Source organism: Vicugna pacos, chromosome 6 (genome assembly GCF_048564905.1).
Source record: "Vicugna pacos chromosome 6, VicPac4, whole genome shotgun sequence".
Lineage (NCBI taxonomy): Eukaryota > Metazoa > Chordata > Mammalia > Artiodactyla > Camelidae > Vicugna > Vicugna pacos.
The window spans coordinates 82,143,230-82,162,723 of NC_132992.1; the positions used below are offsets into that span (position 1 = coordinate 82,143,230).

The following is a 19,494-nucleotide window of genomic DNA, read 5'->3' on the forward strand; positions in this document are numbered from 1 at the left end:
ACAGGGTACTGTACCTGGAGATGTCTGCTGTCTGCGGAGAAGTCCATTTGAATGACAAAGCTCGGAATGTCTTTGCAGTAGCTGATTCTGTTAAGGGTGGGGCCCAGTGTTAGGTCATAAAAATCCACTGAGTTCTCACTAGAACCCACTGCCAGAAACCGGGAATCTGGACTAAATCTGAACATGGAACAAAAGATGTGAAAGATGCATTAGACCACATGAAACAGTACAAACATTTAAGACCAGGGACTTCCTTTTTAGCCCCCCAAAACAGTATTCGAGGTAAGTACGTGACACAGCCTCAGACAAATTCACCTGATGGGCACAAGTGATTCTGTGCACTGACACTGCACACTTTTCCTGTGTTACATCAAACAGAAAGCTTTATATTTTACTTCAATGTTAAGTGGTTCCTGAATTTTCATCTCCTAATTTCTTAAAAAAAATCTGTTTTTAGGAAGCCACGAAAAATTATATACATAACTAAGTTACATAACTAAGACAGTCAAGATCCTTTCATCTGGAAAGATGTCTCAATAGCAAACAACACAGACTAGCTTAACTCATGTCAGGTTATTAGATGAAGTGACACTACTTGAAGCTTGGAAGAAGTTATTTTTTTTAAATAAAATACTATTTGCCATATAAATAAATACAAATAAAATACTACTTGCCCAGTGATCACAGGAAGCAGTATGGAACAGTTTGGTTTTTTGAAAACGTTCCATGAATATTGCTGACGTACCCTCAGGACACCGGAGGGTTAGGGAAGCCACGGTTAATGTTTTGTATACTGAAGTTCTGAGGACGATTTCCTTTGTAAAAAAGGGGCTCTACTAGGGAAAAAAGTGCAAGGGTTTGACAGACCTGGATTCAGCAACCATCTTGACCACTTAACTTCTAAGTGCTCAGTAAAAGGTAGCCACTGTTAAAATTAGCTTAAGCACTAAAAAATAAAGGCTCAAAAGTTTAATTCAGATTCTAGGGCAGAAGATGTTCAATGAATTGAATGAACTATATATTCAGTTGAGATTAAGTAGGAGAGGTTTGGGGTTATAACTAACTTTCCAGGCTTCTGAAGGGCAGATGGAAGAGAATTCCTGGCAGGATGAACGTGTCCAGTGTCCTCAGTTTTCAGCAGCTCCCGAGTACTAGCTGTTACTACAGGGCACTGTGGTCGGTGCCCGGTGGACTCAGTTTAGCAAGGAGAAATAAGTACGCGTACAAGCAGCCACATTTCATCATCCAACCTGTGATGTGGCAAAAAGCTCCAGGGACTAAGGACCTTTTTTCCAAATGCAAGCTGGGTCATTTCAGAGCATCCTAGACATACTATTCCATTTGTTGACTAACCTGATATCATGGATTGAACATCGTCTATCTCTCTTCTTTCCCCATATTTTTAGAGAGCTCACCAGTAAAATAATAAATTCTCCATTTTTCATTCCAATAGCCACCATGTCCCCTTCAGGACTATAACACACAGTACGAGCAGCATGTCCCAAATTCACTTTGTTCAACATCTTCTGCATAAGAACCAAAAGAGTCGTGGAGAACTACGTTAATTGAGTACTTAAGTAAACCAATTTCTCCCCCAAATTCTCAGCACAGTTCTGAGATAATTCTTTAAATGCTAGCAATTTAAGACTTTGCTTAGAAATTTTAACATCTCTTAAAAAATTGTACCTACTTTATCAGCAATATCCCAGAGTCTCACTGTCCCATCTTCTGCAGCAGAAAGGAAAAAGTCCCTGGACGGATGTGTCGCCAGTCCCCATACAGGTCCATCCACATGACCATTAACTAAAATATTACACGCTGCATTTTTCTCTCCGACTTCAATTATTTCAGCATTCCTTGTCCCTACTAATATCTTGCCCTGAAACACAAGTGGGACCAATATATTTAATGGACTATAGCAGCTGCTCTTCTTAATAAAGAATGACCCTACTGACCTATGTGATACTGTGACTTATAAGAAATATGCAGATCTTTCTTGACTTACAAAAGGGTTGCATCCGATAAGCCCACTGTTAAGTTGAAAATGTAAGTCAAAAGTGCATTTATACCAAACGTGATAGCTTACCCTGGCCTACCTTAAACATGCTCAGGGCACTTACCTGAGCCTACAGTTGGGCAAAATCATCTAAGAAGCCTATTTTATCATAAAGTGTTGAATATTTCATGTCATTTATTGGATACCATACTGAAAAGTGAAAAACAGGATGGGTGCCTGGGTACAGACAGAGTGGCTCTAAGTGAACTGATTGTTGACCTTGGTGATGGCTGGCTAGCTGGGAGCTGAAGCTCGCTGTACTGCCCAGCATCTCAAAGGATCGAACCACCTATCGCTAGCCAGGGAAAGATCAAAATTCAAAGTATGGTTTCTACTGAATGTGTATCACTTTTGCAACATCTTAAAATTGAAAAATTGTAAGTTGGGGATGGTCTGTATATTTGGTCTTGTCCCCAGTTACTGGCATGAGCTTCCTAAAACCCTTGGAATTTCCTAAGTGATAAACAAAAGAGGGGTGTCTTTTGGACTCCACCCAAGGATGGGGGCTGGTTGCCAGAAGACCCAACCATATGATTAGGGTGTTGTAGCTGGCAGTTTCTTCCCCCTCACCTCTCACCTCTAGGGATGGAAGAGGGGCTAGAAGTTCAACCAATTACCAACAGTCAATAATTCAAACAGTCATGACTACATAATGAGGTCTCCGTAACAACCCACAGGCCAGGGTCTGGAGAGCTTTAGGTTGGTAAATACATGGAGATGCAGGCAGAGTGGCCTGGGGAGGGCATGGAAGCCCCACACCCCTTTCCACACACTGCCCTGTGCAGCTCTCTATCTGGCTGTTCCTGAGTTATATCCTTTTACAATAAACTTGTGATCTAGTAAGTAACATGTTTCTCTGAGTTCTATGAGCTACTCTAGCAAATTAACTGAACCCGAGGAGGGGTCATGGAACCCTCTGATTTACAGCCAGTGGGTCAGAAGGACAGGTAACCAACTAGTGTCTGAAGTCTAAGAAGCAGTTGCTGGAACCTCTAAACTATTAGCCAGTCAGAAGTACAGGTAACAGCCTGGGCTTACAGCTGGCACCCAGAGTTGGGGGGGGCAGTCCTGTAGGACTGAACATTTAACCTGTGGGACCGGTGCTTTCTGCAGCACATGGTGTCAGAACTCAGTTGGTTTTTTGGACATGCTGCTGGTGTTGGAGAACTGCTTGGTGGTGGGCTGGGAAGCGCCTGTGTCCCCCTCTCCCAACATACACACATTGGATTTAGGTCCAAAACCAAAATAACCTGCTTTCAGAGGACTCTGCTCTAAGCGAGCCAGTTACTAGCTCGTGCACAGTTTCTATGACTAGAGGGCCAACTGCAGGAGTACTGGCTCGGGCCGCATGTGAGAGTCCACACTAAGGATAATACACCTGGCTTCTCTATTCAGCAGAGCTTTCTCTACCTTTGACTAAGATATTTTAGCCTGAAGATCCCCAAAGAGATGTAAGTGCATTGGGATATAGGAAAAAGTACTGGATGTTAGTTAAAAGTAACTATAAATAAAAGCAAGCTTATCTAATATTTAATACACAGGCTGATGCTAATACGTGTATGTAATTTATAAGTACACTTATTGTAAGTGCATGCAAGCTCAGTCTTTTTATAGCAATGTGTATTTTTTAAACGGAGACAGCTGCTTTAATCAAAATGAGTCAACTGGCAAAGAAATTCAACTGTCTGCCACAGCTGAACTAGCAGATGCAAGAAAACGTGCAAGTCTAAATGCAGTGCTTAGGAGAACAGTGTCCTGTGCTCCACACTGCACTGGTGCAGACTGCATGTGTGCCAACAGTGGGGCTGCAAAGAAAGCAGCAGAGAGGAGGCAGAGTAAAAACCAGCAAGCAAGTGCGTCTGTAAGTTACTATTCATCAAATTGCAAAGGGTGTAAGAACCACAGGAATAACTTTTTTCTACTTTCTGCTGCACTGTGATGGCTCAAGGAGCATCTTACTTTGCCTCTGCACACAGAACGAACACAATCTGTGACTTGTCCTGTCTCGAGCCTGAAGGCACGGCATCGCCTCAGCTCCTGATCCCACAGTTTGACTGCTCCTCCTTCTTTTGACCTAAGAAAATAACAACCCAAACCAAAGTAAAAAATTTTGGCCATTACAAATAATTTTTATTATAAACAAATACTAAATTATAAGCAGAATACCAGAAAAGGACCCAATCTTAATATTCCTCTGAACTTTCTACGGCAATTTTAAGATACACAATTTTAAACATTCAGTATAAGCAAATTTTATGAAAACTGATTTTTCTGACATGGGCACTAATTTTATGTAGCCCCTCCCATACATGTATCCTCTCGCATAATATTTCTTGATTGAGGAAATGTACAAAATGATTCTTAATGGTAAGAGGATAATGAAAGTGCAAGAGTGGATAACAGGATGACAGACACTATGCTACAGAACGTGTTTTCAGGGCCAAGAGAGCAGCACATTTCTTTCCAACCATTATTTATTAAATAGCCTACTGGAACAGCATAGTTACTGGTGAGTAGGGGGTGTGTGAGACTAGGTGACGCGTGGGAAGCACGAGTGTCAGTCACGTGCAAGAGACGAAATGGAGCCCATTTGTGGTTTTTCTCTTGGAAGAACTGAAAAAGATATTCCTTTATTTTCTGCTAGATGAACTGCTTGTCTTAGAGAAAAGCCATGCTCTTGCAGCATAACACAGTCTTCCTTTATGTGAAAGGCAAGAGCTACCACCTTCATGTGGGTTCCTTCAATCCTGTATAGGAACGTACTTAACTTCTTAGTAATGTACACATTCCATTTTAACATGGGTATGAACATGTTGGTAGAAAATCATAAGTATCTGATTTCCACTGGGAGATCTGAAAATCACTCAGAAAAGCCCTCTCCTCAGACTTACATTTTGAGCTCTTGTCTTAATTTTATCTAACAAGTTTGCTTCGAGCAAAGGCAAACAAAGCAAAGTTTGTTTCTAGCATCCTCTCATCCTTTTCTAACGCAGCGGTATGAATTTTAACGCTTAGTATCCAGGCTGAACGAAAAAAAAGAAAGCAGGCAGTCAAGGTGCATCCTGAGGCCAATGGCACAGACTTCCCTATGGGTCACTGCAGACTGCTCAGCAAATACTTATTCAGGCAGAGAGACACTGAGAAAATCAATTCCTAACCTGCAGGATAGCTACCTATCCATACCTCAGAAAAATGATCACTCTGGTTGTTGGAATTTAGGTTTATCTACAATGTGAAAAAAATTAGAAGCTACTTAAGACCAGAAATAAGAATCAACAAGAAGTCACATAAAAGGTAATAAAGGAGAAGCATACGAGGAGGAAGTTCAGAGAGGATAATATGTATAGCATAGAAATCACCAACCGCAAACTACAGGCAACACAGCACGTGAAGATTCAGGAAGGCTGTGTAAAGAAAGGAGACTCACGGCCTTTCCTTGCCACCAGTGACAATAAGTCCATCTCGAAGGGTGGTGTACATGGCAAACACAGGCCCGTTGTGAGCTCTGGCCACGATTCTACACAATATGTGATCTTTCCACACACAGACATCTCCACTGATGGTACCTGTAAACGTCAAGTTATTCTGAAAAGGAGTGGGGAAGGGGGAGATAAACTCATCAAAAGTTCAAATAGAGTTCAAGCAGCAACTCTCTATGTAAGTGTGAGCTATCTCACCTTCTTGATACAAAGAGCATGGATGGTGGGGCAAACAGTAGACTCAAGAGTCAGAAAACCTGACCTTGAGGCTTAGCTTTGTCAGGGCCTTTTCCTTTTCCAGGTCTGTTGCTTATTAGCTAGAATCACCTTGGTCAAGACTTTCAACCTCTCTGAGTATCAAGTTTTTCATATATAAAATGAGGGAGTTCAGTCTCTAAGATCCCTTCCAATTCTAAAATACTGTAATCCTAGTCTACATTGTCCCTTTGGATTGCCTTCCTCTAGCTGCCCAAGAATTATAGGTAACTGAGAGTGAAAAAAGAATAGGAAGAGAAAGCAAAAATAACATTATATTTGATAAAGTATTTTGTCATGGAAAGTAAAACTATTATCTGTAGCAAAATCTTAGTTTTTCAAGTTATATATGAAAATTAACATTAGCCATGATTTATTAAAGTTGAAATAGCAAAAGTTAATGCATTTCTGCAGTGAATCCAAAATTAGATAAATTTGTTAAGGTACCAAAAGTTTAAGAATGGTTTAGATCATTTTCAGAACTGCAATCCTGATACAGTTCACTTATGCAAAAACTGGAGAAATCAAATCCTGCATCATGTGCTATTTTCATCTCATTTTAGCTTCACTTTTAGCTTCATATAAGATCCTTCACCAAAAACAATATGGAAAGAACCAATAGGAAAATAAGATTCTGGATTACATCAAAAACAAACAGATTTTCTTTAATCTTTCTGAAAATACCAGATAGTTTTTATGTTTAACTTCCCTATAACAATTTAAAATACTACTTCAAATTCCTCAGCATTTACGCTTATTCTCTGTCTCTCATATTTGGAAAACAACGATTATACGTGTCATGCAATAGCATCTTAAGTTCATGCCTTGTCTGCCACTGGAATGTAAAAACAAATACTTTACATCCCCAGTTCTTTTCATAGCCCCGAGCACATGAATTTTCTTCCTTCAAGTATTACATTCCCACACAAACACACTTTACTAAAAAAATTGATTTAGTTCTTTGATGCACCAAAGGCTCTAAAAAGCCCGGCCAGGGCAAGGTATTACAGGAAAGGGATGTGGACGGAAAAGCCCCAAGCCCAGGAGCAGCAGGGGTGGGGCTGGGGCACTGGCTCTTGAACGCTTTCTAGTGAGACCAGGAACTGGGCTCTTCCTCTTCCCCTGAGTGGGAGACACTGGCCCAGAGTCCTTCCAACTGCATGATAAGCAGTGAGTTAAGATGACAGGAAGCAAAGGAAATCCTAAACCAAGTACCACCTTAAACACTGGAAAACCATATTTCATGATTTAGCTTTCTTTTATTCTGACAAATCATTAGGACCTAGGAAATTTCAGGTGACACTTAAAAAATTAATGAAGGCTTTTGAGAATGACAGTGGCCTAATAAGTGCTCAAATGTTTCATTATAACTCTCCTCCCTCATTAACTTTCTTTCCCACTCCCTGACTTCTCAAAGTATCAAAATTTGAAAGGTGCAATACCAGGACCTACGCAGTGATTAGTGGGTTACAGTGCCGTATAAACAACGTTAGTGTGGCTTATCTATCTTAACGCAAGAAAATTCAGAATAGTCCAATCTGTGTAATCAAAGCTACACTATCACACGCATTTTCAGAGACATACTGCACCAAATGCAACAGCAAGCATGGTCTGCATCCGGGCATCTTCCAGCGTGCTCAGCAGCCCTTTTTTGCTAAGAAGAGCTCTTCCTGCCAGTGTCCAGAACTTCACATGTTTCACTCCCACAGAGACAAACTGGGAATCTGAATCTGGTCGGAATTCTGCCACAAAAATACGTTGGCTGTGACCAGCTCTGCTGGCAATTTTGGCACCTGATTAAAAAAAGATACAACAAAATGTCTAGGTCACTATAAGAATTCAGCTAATTTTTACAAGATCAAACAGTTACTCAAGGTATGTAGTTCAAAAAACAAATGCTTATAAAAAGAGAGGACATGTCCCTTGCACTGCTTCCTAGAAATCACACGATATACAATTCCTAGTAGAGGGTCCTTTTTACATATTTTTGTAAGTGATGTGTGTGTATTTACGGAGAGCTTCATTATCACTTAAAGGGTATTTTACATTTTAGAAACTATATCTTATTAATTTTCTTTGTAGCTCTATTAATTTCACTTTTTATAATAGCTATGTAACTGAAAAGTTTTGTCTGGAGTGGGTTAAAGTAATAGTACCCTACTGATCTTCCATGATCACTTACAATATACTTCTTTTCCATTCTGGATTAAGATTCTCCATAACCAACCAAATACTAATCAGCAAAGACACTTACATGCATAGTTTCTTAGTGAAAGGAAAGAGCTGTCAATCATTTACAATATTAATAACTTTCATTAATTTATGTTTCATGTTTGCAACTTCACTGGGTTTTCAAAGTGGACTATACCTACAATAACACCATCTGTGTAAGTGTATTGTACAGGGCTGTAGTGAATCATGGTTTCAATCACCAAGTTAAGGCAAATATCAAAGAGAGAATTCATATCACCCGAATATTCTTATTTTTAAAAATCACAAAGGAAAAAAACCATACCTTCCTGCCATCTCCAAATGGTAATAGTATGTTCTGGGTCTAGTCCCACAGACAGCAAGAGTTTACCAGTAGCACTGAAACTGACTGAACACACTCCCTTTGAATGGTAGCATCTCAGTATAGACAAGGTCTGCTTGTTCATTGCATCCCAGATGTGGATAGAAGGAGCTGTAGCTAAAACAAGATAAAATCCACAAGTTGTAATATACCTATTACAAATGTTTCCATTTCTAAGGCTGATGCATATGCATCTCTGACGCATGGAAAAACATTTACCAAAGAAAGACTGTGTACTTCATAAAAAGTAGCTCAGAACTCAGACTAAAAAGACAGAAAGAAAAGGGAAGAGAAAGGAAAGGGAGAAAGTTAGACTACTTCTCCAGGATATAGTCCAAATTGCAATTTTGAGAAAACGGCATTTACAGACAATCAGACAAGCAAATTAGGCGATCACAACTTTAAACAACTTTTCCAAAAAATGTATGTTTTAGACACACATTAAATCTTTATATAATTATGTGGAGAAATATGCAATCATCACACACCAATAAAATGCCAGGGTATATTATAAATACTTATGTTATATGAAGGAGAGATGAAAAGTGAACCCAAATTGAGAAAGGCCAAAAGGTAGGAAACCACCTGAATAGATCTCAAAAGAAATTTTCACCTGGACAGACATACATGGGGTAAAAAGCTAAGTTCATATTACTTTATAAAACAATTAAAAAAAAAAACCCCAAACTGCTAGTCTTTTAAACAAAATTTGTTGTTTGTTCATCTTGTGTAGCCCCTTTCTACTACTTAAAAAGTTTTCCCCATTCTCTGCATTTTCTAGGTCTAAAAACCATAGCTTTGTACTGTTGTTTTTTCAAGACGTGCATCTGACAAAAATGAAAAGATAAGTCAATTCAGCAGCTAATTCAGTTGCAGAACGTAAGTACTTTAAGTAAAATAATCAAAATACTAAAGAGTATTTACTAAAAATTATTAATCTGCTATAAATACTGCAAAAATAGAGAAATATTAAGTAAAGACAAACTGCCTTAAAATCATTTGATGCAGAAAGAAATTTTGGTCTCTAAATATTCCAGTAAATTTAGGCTACATTGTACACCATCTACAATTGATAGTACAATGATAAATTAAATCTGATAGTTCTTCAAAGTAGTTACAATATATTAACCCAGGGAATTAAATTGAGTATCATTAAATAAAAACTGTTCAAAGATTTATGCAACTCTGAAAAAAAAAATCAAAACTACATGGAAATAGATATAAAAGTTTACCATATAATAAACAGAGTATTTATGTCTGAAAAATTGACCACAATAATTTAAGTACTGTACTAAAATTAAAATATTCCTCATTCAATAAAAGTCAAAGGATATGAGGGACTAGTAAAATTAATTCAGTAAAGAACGTTAGGTGGTTTAAGTTTAAAATGTAAATATACACTGGTACATCATTCTATAATTTTTTTGCCAGAGATAAATATTATATAGGTCTTCTGTAATACAGAAACATTTTTATAAATGTACAAAAAGCACCTCTGGGCAACCCATGAACTATATTCGTCTAAATGTGACATAGATAATGGATTTTCAAGAAACATCACTCAGTTATTTCTGCCTCCAAATTTAGTATGCCACAAATTACAAAGAATTACATTTATCTAAAATTTAAATAGCAACTAATTTTAAGTTAATTGAGTTACTGAGTTTTTCAAACTTCTATAAAAAATGAGACGGTAAGAAGCTCATACTAGGAATTTATGTCTTAAAACACACAGGTATGACTGTTATGAGACTGTTACACATTTAGACTGTTCTAAATTTACATAAGTAACAACATTTAAGATTTAAATTACTGGAAATTCTCAAGGCCAAATTTACTAAAGAAAGATTAAATTATGTTCATTATATATGTTTTATTTCTCCTGTAATTTGAAAATGGTCATTCGTGATGCTAGAGTAATGCAGATGCTACTCTTACGTCTCCCCTTCCTGTGGGCCAGCAGACAGCGTGCCTCTCGTGGGCCAGGCATGCTACCAGGGACATCTCGTACTTTCTAATCCCTACTTCTGGGCAGCTATGTTTTCCTATGAACTCAGGCTCAGAGAAGTTAAGTGTCTTGTCACAGGTCACACACAACTCAGAGCTGGCAGAGCCAGTGGAGGTGTGCTGTTGTCAATACCTAGGTTCCATTCTTGCTCTTTCCACACCAAGCTGTCTCTGGAAAATCAATTCCACCAACTTTTTATAACCATTCTTGACTTTTAGTCTCCAGTATAGAGATGCCATAAGGGTCTCTTAAGATTACTAAGTGGATCTCCTAAGAACAGAAGTTTTAAAGGACATTCTTTCTCATTCTCTAGTTTGCCTTTGATGCAGCATAGTTAAAACTGTATTTAAAAACAAAATTTTAATACGGACTGTATTCTGCCCTTTAGTTTCTGCAGTGGACAACTCTTTGCGGTACACACAGCATCCATTCCCTCTTTCCTTTCTAACAAAGCTCTGATTTTATTCAGGAATCCACTCCTTCCTCATGTAGTGCAAATGACTCAGGGGAAAGACACTGTACACTCAGCTGATTAGTCTCACCCCATTGTGATAATACTTCCTCACACCCCCAACCCTCACCCTCACACTCCCCCACCCCTAAAATCAGTGATTTAGTTCAGAAACCCAGATTCAAGCCAATCAGCACATGGTATCCTCCAATGTCTTCTTAGTACAGGGTCTGGCTCATGTCTTAAAATGACTCAATCAGGCTAAAAAGGAGGCACGTTTAGGTCACGGTTTTGAAAGAGGTTTTTATCCTCTTTCCCACTTGATGAAAAAGAAGGAAGTATATAACTCCAACTGCAACTGGCAGTCCTTTTATAACACAAGTACAGCCAGCCTTATGGGTGAAGCCAATGCTGTGGATGGCAGAGCGGAAGAGATGGGAAGCACCTGACTCAGCAAACTCAGGAGACCACCCTCCTCTTCACTCTGTGTGATAATACATTTCCTTATTTTCTGTTCTTAGAGGGCACACAGAAGACCACTAAAGTCATTTAATGCACAACTGCCTATTGGGACAAATAGTAACCAAGAGCAGGGGATCAAAATGTCTTAAGGATCAAAAACGTCAAATTCTTACCTCCTGACACAGTATCTTAGGTGGGCTGAAAAAACCTTTGTCAGAGACAAAAGATGTTCCCTTAGTGTCTACTCAAAACACACCTATTGTATTGAAAAGGTGATCATACCCTATCTTTTCTAATACATGTATTTACTCTCTCACAATCTAAAGTGACAATTTCAAAAATTTTTCCCCCACCTACTTCACCACCTCCTCACTCTCAACTGATGAAATAAAAGCCATCAAGAGAGGAGCTTCCTTATTTTCCTGCCTCCAAACCTACCAGTTTTCTTGCGTTTGAACCCACACTCCCTTCATTTCTTATGACTGTAAATAATTTCTCCCTGCCCAGCTATTTCTTCCCAAGTATTCCACTATTTCATTCAGCCAGTTGCTCAAGCAAAAAATTAAGTTAGTCTTGATTCCTCACTTTCCATCAAGCCACCACATCCAATTCATCAGAAGGAACTGCTGGATTTATTACCAAAACATATTCCATTATTTGTCTAGTTCTCTCCCTTTTCATTTCCACTACCCTAGTTTAAAATGTCTTTTGCTTGGACCACTATGATAGCCTCCTAACTTTCCTAGAGGTTCTTTCCCCTCTATATTTTCAATAGCACAGAGAGTGATTTCCTCAAAGTATAAATTAGATCACATCACTCCCTTGCTTAAAACTCTCCAATGATGGGGGGAAGGTAGAGCTCAGTGGTAAAGCACATGGTTAGCATGCACGAGGTCCTGGGTTCAATTCCCAGTCCCTCCATTAAACATAAATAAATAAATAAACTTAATTACCTCCCCTCACTAAAAACAAAACAAAAAAAACTCTCCAGTGATGGACTGTGCACTTAGCATGAATCCAAACTCCTCTCCATGATGTGCAAAGCCCTATGTGACTGATCTTACCCCTCTCTACATTCACCTCAGAGGCCTTACTCCAGTCACACTGACTTTCCTGTTTCTTGACTGATCCTTAGTGTCTTCACAGGAAAGAGTTAATATAAACAGACCTGAGGTTATTAGCATTAGAAGCGCCTACTTGCTAGTGTGTAAGAACTTAACTTTTGAAATTTTCCCTATTTTGATAAGGCTGTTTTCTCTACCCGGGGCACTGAATAGCTGCTTTCTTCTGGGAGTATGCTATTTCAGTAGTTAGGGCTTTGTGCCTATGTACCCAGCCCCCAATAAAGCCCTGGACACTGAGTCTTAAGTGGGCTTCCCTGGGCAGAAGCACCGCACGTGTGCTGACGCACCTGGCTGCTGGTACAAGCAGCAGGTTCTGTGTGACCCCTGGAGGAGTGTGCTGGGAGAGACACAGAAAGCCTGTGCCTGGGTCCTCTAGACTCTACTTTATGTGTATTCCCCCTGCTGATCACTTTTATAAGCCACAGTCCTAACTATCTCTGGGGCCTGTGATTCCTCCTAGTGAATCACTGAATGTGTGGGAGGTCTTGGGCTCCCAAACCAGACCTCATCCTGGAGCCCCCAGATCACCCCTCAGCTATCATTGTTTTATATCATTCCTGGCCTAGCTAAATGTTATCAGCTCTGAAAACACAAGCACTTTGCTTATTGCCATCACTCTGTTTGTTGTTTTTATCACATTTGTCATCATCTTAGATCACATTATTTTAAAAAGTTTACTTATTTATTGCCTGTCTCCCTCTAGAGCAGGAGTCAGCAAACTTTTACTGTAAAGGGTCAGGTAAGAGACGAAAATTGAAGATATTATGCAGGTACTAGTGTAATAAAAGAAAATAAATTTCAACAAAATTTTTGATGAAATTCACTGAGTGAAAATTTTTATAATATAGATCTACTAATGATAGTGAAATTTTTTTTTAGGGACAATAATTCAGTTAAGTGGGGTTCAAAGTCAGAGTTCTTTATTATCAAAATCAATTGCAAATGTTCACCTGTTAATGATAATCTGTAATAGTTTGAGGCATTTCAACTCTGAAAATGTCTCACATAGTAGGTACTGTTAAACACAAATATCAATCCAAAAGTATATGATTTTAACTGAGCATACTAATCACTTGGAAGGCATTTAGAAAATTCTATTAGAGTTTTGTCTTGCTATCTGCTTTCTAGCATGCATTACACTGCAAAAAGTAACTTTAACTTGAATGTTAGGTGGAAGTTCCTCAATTGTACAGTTAAACAGATTTTGAAATATGGAAATTTTCTTTACACTTGCATCAAGATCTAAAAAATGCTGCTGGAACTCTAATTTGAGCCCAGAAAATACATTTGCTGCAAATTTGTGTGGGAATGGGAATCTCGCTTAACTTTTGACACCATGAGAAATAGATAATGCTGTTTGATGTTACTTGTAATTCAAACATTAGTTGCCATCAAATGACTTTCCTGCAGTATAAGTTTCATATATAAGCAATGTAATTATAATTTCAGGTTGTAATTGTAATGTCCCTGTAATTTCAGGTTGAATAATTAAGCAACATTATGAAGTCTGCAGCAAAAACTAACTTCCAAAGCCATTCAGTTTTCCATAATAGAGATTTAAGGCAGTTCTTCTCATTCTGAAAAATTTCAGTCCTGGCTCTGAGCTCCAAAAAAATGTTACCACTACTAAACCACTGAATCACTGTGGGGATAGGGCAAGTCAGGACATTCACCTTCTATTTCTAACATAAAGTAAAGGGACTGATGATGGTTAAGTCTATGAGAACAAACAAAATGAACTGTTGATTCTCAATAACAAAATACTGCTGTTCAATTACACATGATAGATTGAAAGTTTTTCCACAAACCACCTGCTGATGAATAACACAATGAATAACCATAGGCTTCCAATGTCTTAAATTTTTACAAGCTTTGTAAATTTAACCAAACCTTTTCTGCTCTAGCTCCACACATGTTTTACTACCATCAATTGTAATACATCTTAGCAGATTCTACTTCAGGTTGTACTGAATTAATGCTTTCCTAACTTATTTGAAAATACTATCTTTTGTAACTGTTCCATGGAGACCATTCATAGAAGCAAATTCTTCAGTCACTTAAAAATCAGCACTGATTCCTCAAATAAACAACTGGCAACATTTGTTGCCCATCAAGAGCCAAGGGAAACTATTCAAAATCATCTGCCCTTTTTTTTGTCTTTGTTTTTAATGACGGTTGATATTGTTCCCAATGTCCTTAATTCTTTTTGTGATGGTTTTTGCCAAAAAGTTAATAGTCTTATACAAATTTATTTTCTCTGGACACATGCTTGCTGCAATCAAACATGATTCAATTAGCTCACAGTCATAAATAGCTTTTCTTGACTGGCTAATAAATGAGTAATTCATAACCTTAAGTTGTAGCCTCACTTTATTTTTACTTTTGGGAAGAAATTCTGTTATAATAATATATTCTTTTTAAAATTTTCCATTTTTTCTGATATTTGCTTTCCTGTGAACTGGGAATATTGTGATAAAGTTTACTGTGAAAATACTGACATATATTGTATTCTTGCAGCCCAGCTACAGTGTCATTGCATAATAAACACAATGTTTTACCATCTAATTTGATAACAATGTAATTCACACTTCACTGGGCCTTTGGAGTTTGACATTCAAAGTCTACTTTCCTTCTCCTTGCCTTGTTTTGACATGATAGATATACACTGGTTAAAAAACAAAAAACTGGCAGCAATGTGGATGGACCCAGAGAATATTATACTTACTGAAATAAGTCAGACAAAAAGAAAGACAAATACTGTATGATATCACCTATATGTAGAATCTAAAAAACAATACAAATGAATGTATATGCAATTTAGAAACAGGCTCAGAGATATAGAAAACAAACTAGTGGTTACCTAGGGGGAGAGGGGCAAGGGGCAAATTAGGGGTATGGGATTAAGAGATAATAACTACTATGTATGAAATAGATAAGTGACAAGGATATACTGTACAGCACAGGGAATTATAGCCATTATTTTGTAATAACTTTTAGTGGAGTATTATCTGTTAAAAAAAAGAATCACAATGCTGTATATATGAAACTATGTAATGCTATACAACAACTACACTTCAGAAAAATGTAGAAAAGCAATATACATAGCACTCAAAACCTGTCAAGCTATAAAACAGAATCACTGCAATTTGTAGTGTGCCAAGCAGCAGCGCAAAGCAATGAGAATGTATAAACAATCGCTATTGAAACTACTCAGCTCTGACATTGTAGCACAAAAGCTACTCAGTTAATACGTAACTGACTGTGGTTGCATCCAATAAAACTTTATCTATGGATACTGAAATCTGAAGTTCATATACTTTTCACGTTTGGTGAAATTTTACTCATCTTTTGATATTTTCCAACTATTTAAACTAGTAAAAACTATACTTCGTCATGAGCTGTACAAAAACAGGTGTTGGGCCAGATTTGGCCCAAGGGTTGTAGTTTGCTAACCTCTGCTGCTGAGTGTAATCCAAGAGAGCAAGAACCTTGCCTGTTGTGCTGGATAAATTTGTAGCTGAACAGTCAAATCACAGAATCATACCTTACCCTAGAGGATGGGAGGGAAATGGATAAAAGTCACTGAGAAATGTTTTCTTATCAAACAGCTAATTCTTTTTTAAAAAACTGAAGTATACTTGGCTTACAATGGTGTGTTAATTTCTGGTATACAGCACAATGATTCAGTTATACATATATATATTCCTTTTCATATTCTTTTTCATTATAGGCTATTACAAGGCGTTGAATATAGTTCCCTGTGCTGTACAGTAGGACCTTGCTGTCTATTTTATATATAGTAGTTAGTATCTGCGAATCCTGAGCTCCCAATTTATCCCTCCACACCCACTTTCCCCCCTGATAACCATAAGTTTGTCTTCTATGTTTGTAAGTCTGTCAAACTGATAATTTGTCCTATACTACGTAAGCTGAAAATGAGTTGAAAAAGCCTAGTTGTTATAATATCTAAAAACAACAGACGTGTATTGTTTATCAAACAGTTTTTTAAATTCACAAAGCCATGGTCAAAATCAATACTAAGAAGTTATTTTCAAATCTTTGAATGCTCTGTTGATCTAATATGTGTAATAATTAAGATGGTTACATGAAATAATAAAATTTTAAAACATTTTATTTTTATGCAATCAAAAATTGATTCATATTTAAGATCAAGTTTTAATCCCACCTTTACTCTTACCAGCTATATGATACTGGCAAGTTAATATCTACTATAAAGAAGTCTTGTGATGACTACATAGATAATACAAGCAAAGTGCTTCCAACAGTGCTTGGCACACTAAAAAGGTCAAAATATATTAGTTTTTCAAAAAAACTTATTATTGCAGGCTGGACTCGGTACCTTGACATTAAACTAATGTATTCTTAATGAAAAAAAAATAAAAATAGGTTGAAGTATATTATTACTCTATAAAAATTTGAGCTATCGTGACTTAAAAATATGACTAAAACAGAAAATGATTAATCTCCTTACCTGACATGTCTGCTGAATCACCTACAATGAAAAAGTAGCAGAAAAAGTTACCCATGAATAACATAAATACTGTAAGAAAAATTTGTAAAAACTACATTATCATAAAATAATTTTAAATAATTTAAGTAACTGTCATATACAAAATTAATTTTATTATGTAAAGCTGAGTATACTGTAAGTGAAGCCACTAACATATGTTGTACACCTGAAACTAATATAATATTAGATGTTAATTACATCTCAATTTAAAAAAGGAAAGAAGTGGAGAAGAGAGTGAAATTTCATGAAAGATTAACTTGTGACCATGACATTTCTTCAAAAGAGAAAACTACAGCACTAATATGTTAAACAAAGTTGCTCAACAAAGAGAGAAAAAGTAGTCGTCATAGTGATCACTGACTGCAGAGATGTCCTAAAGAGACCTGCCATCCTCTCACCATCTTGCTTGTGGAGTTAGGGCCTTTGTTTAAGTTTTCTATAGAGTTAAAAGAAGACAGCGAGATAGGGGATTTCAAAAACAGTTGGCAAATTCGGTGAATGCCAAAGAGAAGGGCAGAAAGGCTTGACTACTGTGGACAGACTTCCATTCTCTCCTCTTCCTAGTTTAACCCCTGCTGAGGCAGGTGCTCTGCCTCTGTCAGTCTAGTTACTTCTCAGCTCCTCTTATTTATCCTTTCCTCCTCACATTCTTCTTTTCTGCTTGACACACTATTAAATTAAAAGTTTCTGGTGACTAGAAATGTCTGCTAAAAGACTAAAGTCAACTATGTCAACCATTATAAAACAACTTACTCTTAATTCGGAACCGTCTGAACCAACTCAGATAACCAAAGTGAGAGAAAGGTGCCTGGAGGCTAATAATTTGGTAAAACTGGGTGTGTGTTTTATGTACAAATGCATTTCGAACAACATCCGAATATATTTTAGTTTTTTCCCTAGCATACTGAATTAATTTGAGCAAGACAATTACTTAAAACTTTCTTTTTAAAATACAGAAACATACCTACTTGGCCAGTTGCCACTATGTTGATAAATTTGGGGTGCTGATTTACAGTGAGGCACAGAATATCATCATTATGTTCCTGATAAAAACTCTGAGTCCCTATAAAAAGAGAATTTGAGATCTGAGTCCCTATAAAAAGAGAATTTGAGAATTAAATTCAAAAACTTAAGGTAAAATAGTCAAATGTACTTATTCAGAGTAATAAATTGCTCTGTTTAACTTACTTGCTTATTTAACACCCATTTTTTGAGCACTTAATAAAACATTTCATCCTAAGTATGGAAAAATGACTGAGAAATCTTTAAAGTAACAGAACCCTGAAAGGCATAAACCATGTAATACAAGGTTGAAGACATAAAATGCCACAAGGGAATTAAAGATCAAAATGCTATGAGAGTTCGTAGCAGAAATAATTCTCATGAGCAGATGGCACTCCTGGACCAACATGACGGATTCTGTAAACATGAAGGTGGGCAGGGAGGGCATTCCAGGGAGAGGAATACTTTAAAAAAGGTACAAAAGCAGGAAAGTATCAGGTCTGCATATAAATGGCTCATTTGGCTGAAGTGCAAGTTAACAAAGAAGAAGAGTGAGAAATACGGCTGGGAAGGCTAATCGGAACCAGAACTACAGAGGATTTTGGAAATCAGCCTGTTAACTAAATTTCATATTTATTCTGTAGTCAGTAGGGAGGTACCAAATAATTCTGATTAAAGAAGTAATGTGATTCATCTAGTAGCAGTGACAGTGAGGAGGTCTTAGCAGACTATGACCACTCAGGAGGTAATAAAGGTAGACTTGTCCAAGTCAAGCAAAGAGGTGGGCAGTGAGGTCAGGACTGTAGATTGGGTCCAGATTATATAGAGGACAGTCAACAATAGGTCCTCCAAAAAGCAAAACCAAACAAAAAAATTTAATAATGACATTTAACATATCTAACATATAGATACGTTAAAGTAACATACTTTACTTTAAATAAAACTTCTTGAAGTGAAATGTGCTTCATGTTTTCCAGGTCTGAGAGTTCAGCTAAAGGAACTAACAAGCGATTATATGTGCTGTTGGCTAAGTGAGTATATCTGCCAATAGAGCAAGACTTCTCAGTCTGTAAACACAGCAGTGTATCCCCAAAACGGTGAGAGGCCAAAAAATCAGAACCGAAGCAGGTGCCTAGTCTTTCCTCTGCCCCTCTCAACACACCCCGTCATCAGAAAGGCAGCTAATTAAAAATCAGAAAATTACAAGCATAAACATGAAAGTGTATTTACACATTATCCTATGTAGCTTCTCTTTTCTTACTCTTCTCTATTCCTTTGAAGGATATGTGAAGCCTCAATTAAAGAGGATTTTCTCTCTAAGAGGCATTTTTTTTTAAATGACCTAAACTATTAAATGGAAAACTGCCACTGATTTGTGTAATCTTGGTGAACTATTTCTTTAGGAAATGAAAACAGAAATATCATATTAATGATTAATACTGACCAGGATTGTGTGTGGAGGGGTGGGGATTACAACTCACATAATTCACTCCACCTGTTCAGAATGAGGCTACCAGAGGAAAAAGTCAGAAATATTTGGACTAGGTAATCCCT

General features: G+C 37.4%; 1 protein-coding gene and 1 long non-coding RNA gene across 4 annotated transcripts in view; one reads left to right on the forward strand and one right to left on the reverse strand.

Moving 5' to 3' along the window:
• Positions 1 to 19,494, reverse strand: part of EML5 (EMAP like 5) — a 130,656-nt gene that overhangs the window by 2,837 nt on the left and 108,325 nt on the right. For 2 of the 3 annotated variants that reach the window (XM_072963555.1, XM_072963553.1), the window contains exons 30-38: positions 17,903 to 18,001; positions 16,900 to 16,920; positions 8,306 to 8,479; positions 7,375 to 7,583; positions 5,484 to 5,641; positions 4,016 to 4,130; positions 1,691 to 1,879; positions 1,354 to 1,526; positions 15 to 177 (exon numbers count right to left, since the gene is read on the reverse strand). In XM_072963555.1, the coding sequence (XP_072819656.1) occupies positions 15 to 177; positions 1,354 to 1,526; positions 1,691 to 1,879; positions 4,016 to 4,130; positions 5,484 to 5,641; positions 7,375 to 7,583; positions 8,306 to 8,479; positions 16,900 to 16,920; positions 17,903 to 18,001 (1,301 nt within the window). Of the gene's footprint in view, positions 1 to 14; positions 178 to 1,353; positions 1,527 to 1,690; positions 1,880 to 4,015; positions 4,131 to 5,483; positions 5,642 to 7,374; positions 7,584 to 8,305; positions 8,480 to 16,899; positions 16,921 to 17,902; positions 18,032 to 19,494 lie in introns of all 3 variants that reach the window. The other variant, XM_072963554.1, reaches the window with a different exon arrangement.
• Positions 145 to 19,268, forward strand: LOC140696992 (uncharacterized). The gene is made up of 3 exons (XR_012073790.1): positions 145 to 282; positions 9,144 to 9,241; positions 18,918 to 19,268. It is a non-coding gene; the product is annotated as an uncharacterized lncRNA (long non-coding RNA).